General features: G+C 55.6%; 2 protein-coding genes across 4 annotated transcripts in view; one reads left to right on the top strand and one right to left on the bottom strand.

Annotated features, from left to right (window-relative positions):
* Positions 1–1,200: 1,200 nt before the first annotated feature.
* Positions 1,201–3,153, bottom strand: LOC122394426. The gene is made up of 4 exons (XM_043391298.1): positions 2,738–3,153; positions 2,129–2,296; positions 1,863–2,017; positions 1,201–1,715 (listed from the first exon to the last, which is right to left on the bottom strand). The coding sequence occupies exons 1-4, from the start codon at positions 2,831–2,833 to the stop codon at positions 1,346–1,348; spliced, it is 789 nt and encodes a 262-aa protein (XP_043247233.1). The 5' UTR covers positions 2,834–3,153; the 3' UTR covers positions 1,201–1,345.
* A 1,054-nt stretch (positions 3,154–4,207) lies between these two features.
* LOC122394425 (3-hydroxy-3-methylglutaryl-coenzyme A reductase-like) overlaps positions 4,208–9,122 on the top strand; it is a 33,115-nt gene continuing 28,200 nt past the window's right edge. The window contains exon 1 of one of the 3 annotated variants that reach the window (XM_043391293.1): positions 4,208–4,366. The gene's annotated coding sequence lies outside the window, so the exon portion shown is untranslated. Of the gene's footprint in view, positions 4,367–4,476; positions 4,582–9,122 lie in introns of those variants that run through there. The other 2 variants (XR_006258864.1, XM_043391296.1) reach the window with 2 other exon arrangements.

Genomic DNA, 9,122 nt, shown 5'->3' with positions numbered 1-9,122 from the left:
AGGGTGTGAAAACTGAAGTAATTATGTATGCTAATTGCTAATTCAACTGATTTGTCGGACCTCACTTTCATGTAAAAGGATCAAGTACGAGGAATTTAATGAAATGGAAATGTTCGGGAAGTTGTGGGTCTGTTATGGTATGTCGATCATTACGAGCTCACATTATACAGGGTGATCGAAAAAAAGTGTCACCCCTAACTTAAAATCTACATAACTCGCGACTGGTAGGTCGGATGACTTCGCGTCAGGCAGCATCGGAAAGAGCAGGCATTTTTTCAATTGAATGTATTCATGATTGTTTTCTATTGCAAATCATGTCCCCATGGGCTCAAAAACCAGTCAATGTGCGGCTTTCACGTGAAACGAAATTCACCGAACGGGAACGGACACCGCTGAACGAGAACAATGAGTATCGTAACTCAACATGACACACACCTTACACATTACACATGGAGTGTATGTATGTTGTTCACTGCAGACTGTTTCTCAGCTGACCTTAGACTCGTTTCTCAGCTGACCTTAGGCAAGGCAGACTTTATTTATCAGATCTTCCTTGCAAACATGCGGCCTCATTATTCACAAATTCGCCGGTAACTAGCGAAACATTGCGGCAACCTGCACTACCGGATTATCAATGTTATGCAGCGGTAACCATGGAACAGTTAGGAAAAATGCTCACGTGAGCTGTCACGTGAGCTGTCAGATCAAAAACTCTGTCAAAAGTACAAATTCGCACAAGCAAACTTTTGAACACGCCAAATTGCGTCCTTAACATACTTTTTGAATAGCTACATCTTCGTTTGCGGCATAAACCATGCATATTTACATCCATTCGAAAGGAAATTGTATGCTCTTTCTTATGCTGTCTGGCGCAAAGTCGCACGACCAACCAATCGCGAGTTATATGGCTTTTAAATTAGGGGTGACACTTTTTTTTCGATCACCCTGTATCTTCGGGATTTCTTCGTGATCGGCTGACACCACTTTTTTACTGAAACGATTATGTATTGCATCAAAATGACCACCATATAAATAAGTAATGACACATATAAAACACAGTATACACTTTTTAAAACAACCCGGTGCTGTGAGACATCTTTTCAAACAGCCTGTAAAGGACTCACGAGCTTCTAGAAGCGAAGATATGCTGGAAGTCAGCTTATCGAAACCACACAAAATTATCTATAAAATATGTACACCAACGCTTTGACGTTATAAAATCATTCGAGCGCACCATTAGAATATTTTTCGGCATTCAAACCCATCCGCGATTGACGGCAACCTCGGGGCATCTCTCAGCCTGTTCCTCCTCCGGCGCTGTAAGACGAGGCTGCCGTTCTCCAGATCAGGGCGTGAGGTAGGAGGAGGTCCTTCGCCAGCTGTCACCCCGTCCCGGCCAGCGGTCAGGGGAGGTCAGCCAGCGTGCCAGGGTCGCCGGGCGGGTCGGACACCCCTGGCCGGTCTCTGCTGCAGTGACCCGTCTCCTCGGGCCGTGACCCGCCGCCGGGGAGAAGGTCCGTGATCTGACCTGACCTCGGCGGCAGGCCGGGGTGAGAGTCCGCGGTGAGAGTCCGTGGGCCGGTGAGCGGCCGGGTGAGCTGAACTGGCCCGCGGGTCCAGTTGGTGGCGGCGGCGTGCAGGGCGGCCGAGGGGCCGCAGACTGGAGGCCCGTGTCCAGCAGGGAGTGCACTGGCAGCGAGTGGTGGCTGTGGTACCTGGAGAGTGGAAAGCATACACACTACACAGTCAGTGAAGGTCTGACATCAGATCGTGCATTAGTTCACAACACACACCGTTCTGATCCATTACCCCGAGCCCGTCCTTGCGTCATCCTCCCGACCATCCCCTCGCCGTGTCCTCACCCGGAGCCGTGCAGCCTCCCGGCCACCAGCAGCCAGTCGGAGCTGAGCTGGCCCAGCTGCTGGACGTCCCACGAGTCGCAGACGGTCCAGCGCAGCAGCGCACGCAGCCGGCGCCCCAGCCGTCCCAACTCGCGCAGGTACAGCGGCCAGTTGTCCTGCCGAGAACACGGCAGCTCCGGTCAGACGGCGGGCGGACAGGACATGTGGTTACAGAGCAGTGTCAGGGGACCGGGACGGCATCTGGGGCGGCGGGTGCCGCGGCTCACCCGACAGATCCTGTGTCGTAGCAGGGTGTCCCTGGCGCGCTGCAGCCGGCACCACTCGTCCAGCAGGCCCTGCGGTACGGCGTCGTGGGCGGCCAGCGCCAGCTCCATGTGAGCCATCAAGGTGACCCGCCGCGCCTCCAGCCACTCGTGCTGGTCCTCCACTGACATCTGCCGGCAGATAGGGAAAACTGGAGTTGGTGATATGCTCGCTAGGTTTCTGAAAGGTCACTGGTTACTGTCTTGTTCGTCCGTTCAAAGCAGGAACATTTTTAGGCATTTGTGGTTTACATCCAACTTTCCCCTGTCCTAGGGCCCAGATTCTTCGACCTAAAGCGTGCGGACTCTCCATGGGCTATTGACTACCAAAAACCTGCTAAGCCCTCATAGTTCGGTGTAACGTCGGCTCCGCTTAGCTTTATACCTATAAGTGACGTCTTTTCAAGATTGTGTGAGGCTGCCGCCACATCCTAAGTATTTGAACCCTTCCCGCATACGTTGAGAACGGTCTCCACCGCTGACTCCAGCACAATTTTATTGTCCCCGCCCACTCTGAAGTGATGTAACTCTGAACCAAAACACGTCAGCCCGCGCCGTGCTGACGCGACTGACCTGTGCCCTCGGCTGTTGGGGCGGCGGCGTCTGTAGATCCAGCACAAACTTCTCGTACCGGGAGACGTCCCAGCTGGGCTCCATCTGTCGCCACATATCGACCGGCACTCCCCAGAGCACTCTGAGTGGCACTCCAAGGATGGTCCTCGACTCTCGGGGCACTCCGCGGACAGCACCCCACCACCGCGACACTCTGCGGTCGGCACTCCCTCAGGACACTCCCCCCGGACACTCCCTGTTATCACTCTCCGGTCGGCACTCTACCGGGACACTCCCTGTCCATGGAGCACGAGCACTCCCCGGAGGGACCTCTGCCAGGACTCCCTCGGACGGCACTCTGTCAAAAACTCGGCTCGGTCTGCGGTCCGGCCGGTCAGCAGGGGCGGCAGTGACCTTGACACGGTCACAGCGGTGTCAGTGATTGGTCAAGGATCAGAGGCGCGCCCAGGCTCGTCGTCCGGGCCGGCAGTGGTCACGGGATGCCGCAACCTCACTTTGAACTGTCTCACCTATCCTACTGGTGGCAAGGCTCATTCACTGCGGCCAGCGCCGGTCTTCATAGTTGTAAATATTTTTGATAATCACTGTTATCTTGGGGCTTATGCTATGCATGGCTGTGCTGTCCCTGAGGTTTAAAGTTATAAACGCTGCGTAGTTACTTCGGATTTCTGTTTGCTTTGTATTGCTTTGTTTTGTACCGGCTGACCCAGTTCAAGTTGCGTAACATGTGTCAAACGTGTGTAGAAATCGAGACGTCGCTGACAGTTGACGTGGGCCCTTTAGCGTTTATTTTAACTTCTCTTACAGAAGCTGTCTTTCACGAGGGTATAGACGGCTGTAAGCGAGCACATAAAAGCAAACTTCGCTGCTTGCCACGGTTCCTCGTCAATCGGCGCTTCGTATGTGTCATATCTACTATACATTGTTAGAAACACATACACGCGACCCAACGTTATGTTCCTAGGTCATAGAATAACATCAGGAATTATTTCGACAATAACGTATAACATAGTGATAAGCAAACGTGATGAAAACACCTCGGATGTGTTTATAACAATACAGATCGACTGATTTGTGCAAAACGAGCTTTTCTAGTCACCGTTATCAGCGTAACCTTGTTTGACCTTTTCGATCGATGCAAACACATCGATGTGTTTGCATTGCAACAGCTTTCCGCCAATACCAGACAAACCGTTCAGTAATTAATTATGGTATTTAGTCTGGTGAGACAATACCCACACTTCCCTGTCTGTACTACGCACGCAAACTGGTGTATTCTGGTTACTTCTCGACCCTCCCACCCTGGACCCTGTTCTCCTGCTGTCCGCCGTCCGTCCCGCCGTCCCGTCTCCCTCCGTCCGTCGTCCGCTCGCCGCCTGCCGTCCGTCCCGCCGTCCGTCGTTCGCTCGCCGCGGGCCGGCCGCCGCAGTTCGTCGGTGAAAGCCAGCGGTGCCGGCGGCGGCGGAGCGGCGCACCGGCTCGGTACAGTTATCCCGACAGCGGCGGCGCTCGGCGGCGAGAACACTCGGCGTCCGGCCTCCCCGGCGCTCCGTCCGTCCGTCCGCGGCTCGAGAGCCGACCCGGCCGCCCTGCCGTGCCCACCGCTCGTCCCAGCCACCTCGGTGAAAGGTAAGCTGCGCAGCCGCGTTGCCCAACGGCGCCGGTGGCGTCTGGCCGTCCCGGTCCATGTGTGCGAGCGTGGCCCGGCCCCGAGGCGCGGCCGGTCGCTTGGCTGCCGGATTGGGGTCCACGTGCCGAGCAGGGTGCGAGGTGTGACTGTGTGAGACTGGCGGTGACCTGTCGGGAGCTTGTGCTAAGGACGTCGGGTTGTGAAGACGAGTGAGGTGAGCTGTGTTGGGGTTGTGTCGTTAGGGTATGTGGAAGTGGTTTGAGACATTTTGGGGGCATTGCATCAGGTCGGGTCACTGGTAACGATCTACCCCGGCTGCGATTGTATCGCGAACATGCATGAAGATGGGACCACTTTTACATATAGGCTGGCTGGACGTCTATCGGTATTGCTACAGTGTAAACTCTACTGGCCACCCTCAATTTCGTGTGGGTTTAACCCACTGTAAGACTGATGAAACGTTCCCACGATCGACTGATGTGCTCACACGGTGCCACGGACGATTTCCCGGCACATTAGCAAACTGCAGCCGAGCTGCTCCGGTGTGGAGCAGGCTCCGGTTGTGTTTAGTGTGCAGCCAGGGCCTCTAGGAACCGGTCGGGACCGCAGCTGATGTTCGCCGGCCCGCCTCCGCGGTGATGGCTCCGCTCGCACCGGATAACGGTTCGGTCCGAGACCCTCTCGACCGTGCGTACGCGTGTTTGTGTCGCTGGGCTGCGCGGCACGAAATGTAGGCCACCGTAACGAATCGCTGGAACCAGGCCGCGGGTCACCGCCGCCGCCTGCACCACTTGAAAACCGCCAAACCGCCATACGGCCACACCGAGTCCCGTGGTCTGATAGAGCGGCGGCAGCAGCCGGTCCGAGCTGCGGCGCTATTTCGAGTAGTTTCCAAGTTCCGGTAGCGGCGGGCTCGTGATAGCCACTTCCGCTTTATCTGACTCAGCCTCCGCTGTATGAGTCTCTGCCTCCGTAACTCCGCGACGGACGGGAACGGCAGGCGTGTCGCAGTTCCTGTAACGTCCGTCCGGCCGGCCGCGGGGATCGACCCGCTGACGGGTACCGATTGCGTCATGCGCTGCCGGCCGGCGGTGCAGTGGTCGCCGCTCGGCGTTAGACCGCCCCCGCGGGCTGCCCCGTGTCGCCCCCGGGTAACAGACCGCCGATGGCCAGAGTGGTGACATCAGCGGTCAGCCGGGACAAGGGTGTTTGTTGGTCCAGACACGTCCTTCGACCCCCGGATAGCACAGTGTGGAGGATGTTGTGCTGGAGTGTTTTTGTTACGGTGTTTGTTATCTGTGTATGTCTAACGACTGGACATCCCGGGCGGGCTATTTAACACGTCCTAGTCTCGAGTCTCGAGGCCTACTGTTATTTCTGAAAGTGCCAATCAATTATCCTTATGAGGAGGATCCGTGCAGATTTCACATGAAATCCAACAATGATGGAAAATTATGAAAAATGTAGAACAGTCTGGGTGAATGATGGATGATGTGAAACGAGGTGAATTTGTATCGACACTTGGCTAATAGTTTTACGAATTTCGAATACAGTCATTTAAAGTAACTGGCCCCTTTTACGATACCCGGCAAGAACAATCGTTAAAATGTTATTGACGTAACATTATGGTCCTCCGGGCCGGATAGAGTACCGTAAAATAACTGTAACCAGTTAAGAAATTGATTGACTGCGATTCGATAGGTAACGTAACTATGAGTGTACGATCGGCTTGCGGTGATAGGTCTGCATCTGCAAGTCTCAAAACCCGAAGTGAGGCTGAAATGAGCTCTACGTCCACCACTCGCAGTTCGGTAAGGAGGCGAGCGCTCGTATCACAGCTCAAAGCCGAACAGGCGAAGCGAGTGGCAGACGAGAAGATTAAGGCAGCTGAGGTTCGTGCGAGGCTAGCAAGAGATGAAGCTTTAGCTGAAGCACGACAGGCAGCTGATCAAGCGGAGGTAGACGCGCTGGAGCTTCAAATAATGGAAGAAGAGGTTGGATTGCGAAATTCGGTCGGCACTCCAGATAAAGATGGAATGCGACCGGTGTCCATGCACCACCAGCCGCCGTCCATGGACCGCGCTGTTGACAGGGTGAGCCCTGTGCCGCCGACCTCGATGGCTCGCGCTCAGAACGAGCAGTCTGATCAGCGGGTCCAGTGTCAACTGCTTGGTGACACGCCAGCTGCAGCGTGTCAAAGTATTGCCGGAGCGCAGTCTGGAAATGCGGGAGGGAGTAACCCGACTCGTCCACCCGATCAAGAGAACAACCCGGCAAACAGATCGCCCGATCGAAGCCATCGCACAGGACGATGGGTTGAAGCCAACACAAACTTCGCTCCTGTTCATGCCTCGCTGCCCAAGATACAGCTTGGGATGTTTGATGGGTCTCCGTTAGAGTGGCCCCGGTGGATCTCGGTCTTTCGAGCCCTGGTTCATGATAATGCGTCACTGACTGACACAGAGCGCATGATTCACCTCCAGTCGTTCCTGACGGGAGACGCTCGTGAAGCCGTGCGTGGTCTGCTCTGTGACATGTCGCTCTATGAAGTAGCGCTGAGCGAGCTGGAGACTCAGTTTGGAAACCCGACTGCTGTCGTCCAGAGCACACTCAGCAGCATTCTTCAGCACCCGGTAGTCAAGCACAACGATATCGCTGGCCTGACAAGTCTGTCACGAGCCCTGCACACGGCCGTGTGCGTGCTAAAGAGCATGGGCTACCGAGCGGATTTGGCCGCGACCTCTTCAATGCAGCAGGTGATATCCAAGCTACCAAGCGCGCTGGCCTGGCAGTGGGGCCAGCTAGAAGTAGAAATGATGCCACACGTACCCACTCTGGAGGATATTGATTCTTGGCTTGGGAAAGTAGTGCTGGCGGGTCGCCGCGTTCAGCCTGCGCTCTGCTCAAAGGTACAGGACAGTGTCGCCAGACCAGCGCATACACCGGCACCGCTTAACAGGCGCCGGGGCGACACAAGAGGGAACACAAGTTCAGCTCAGCGCACAACTTTGGCGACTGCTTCAGGAGCGGCTGTCAGTGCTGAATGTGTTGTGTGCCAAGGTGGCGCCCACGCACTCGCCGAATGCCCATCTTTTCTGGAGAAAACACCGGAGGAGCGCGGTCACATCGTGCGCAGTGGCCGTCGCTGTTTCCGATGTCTCAGTACTGGCCACTGGCTCAGCAAATGTTCGAGCAGGGCAGTCTGTGGAGAGCGGGGCTGCAAGGGGAGACACCATCGCCTTCTCCATATACCGTCGGCGCAATCTCCTCATCCCGCACAAACAAGACCGACGGCGACGACAGACGCCCGTGACGTAATGGCAATGACGCAGACGGAGACGCATACAAGTCAGCGCACCTTGCTACAAATCGTTCCAATCCGGATTCATGGAACTGAAGGACGCTACAAGGATACCCTCGCACTGTTGGACTCCGGTGCCGATACGAGTCTGTGCGAGGAGCACGTGCTAAAGGACCTGGGGATTGACGGAGACAGGAGGGAGCTACAACTGGCCAATGTTGAAGGAAGCGGAGACAACAGACTCGCGCTCAGAACGAGTCTGCAAGTGTCCTCCTTGTCCCCAGGAAGTAACGCCAAGACGGTCACAGTACCAGAGGTGTTCTCCGTCGCCCGACTGAATGTGCGTCCTCAAAGCGTGGACTGGAAGCAAAGGAAGGCCTGGAAGCATCTGGATGACATAGTGATTCCAGACAACAATGGAAAGGCCGTTGAACTGCTGCTGGGGGCCAATGTTCTGGAGGCCATGCTGCAGCAGGAGGTCAGAGTCGGCAAGCCAGGACAACCAGTGGCAGTACGAACCCACTTTGGCTGGTGTCTGACCGGAAATGTGGCTCAGCTGGTGACCCATGGCCAGCGAGAGGTGATGCACATTTCCAAGCACCGCTCAGCTGATGACGAGCTGGTGACTATGCTGAAGGACTGGTGGTCAACGGAGGCATTTGGTACTGCGTACAACATGAAAGAGCCGACATCTCAGGAAGACCGGCGAGCTGAAGACATCATGGCACGGACTACCACGTGGCGCGGCGATCGCTACGAGACCGGGCTGCTGTGGTGTGATGAGAATATCAAGCTGCCTGACAACTACCCCATGGCCATGCGCCGGCTGGAAAACACAGAGAGGGCTCTGCGCCGAGCTCCTGAGAAGGCGACAGCGTACCAACAGAGTATGGAGGAAAATGTGAAGAAAGGGTATGCGCGGCAGCTTGATGATGAGGAACTGCTGGTACAACATGACCGCACCTGGTATTTGCCTCATCACGCAGTCGCCAGCAAGCCAGGCAAATTCCGCGTGGTCTTTGACGCAGCGAGCAGCTATGGAGGTAGCTCTCTTAACGGTCATCTGCTGTCTGGACCGGACCTCCTAAGATCACTCCCAGGGGTGCTGCTACGTTTCCGTCTAGGGCCCGTTGGTCTCTGCGCCGACATAGAGAAGATGTTCATGCAGGTGGCTGTGAGAGCTGAGGACCAGGCCTCACTCCGCTATCTCTGGCGCGATCTGGATAGCACCCGTCCGCCAGATATATACCAAATGGACAGGGTAATATTCGGCGCTCGGAGCTCTCCAGCATCAGCCAGCTATGTACTACGCCGAACAGCCCAGGAGAAGAGTGATGACACTGTAGCTGGACGCAGATCACGTGAAATTGTCGAAAGAGACTTCTATATGGACGATTTGGCCACCTCTGAACCAGACAACGATACAGCACAAGAGACGGCGGCAGAGGTGACGG

This window comes from Amphibalanus amphitrite, unplaced genomic scaffold (genome assembly GCF_019059575.1).
Source record: "Amphibalanus amphitrite isolate SeventyFive unplaced genomic scaffold, NRLGWU_Aamphi_draft 000591F_arrow, whole genome shotgun sequence".
Classification (NCBI taxonomy): Eukaryota; Metazoa; Arthropoda; class Thecostraca; order Balanomorpha; family Balanidae; genus Amphibalanus; species Amphibalanus amphitrite.
Note: the sequence above shows the minus strand (reverse complement) of the source record. Positions and strands in the feature narration are given on the sequence as shown.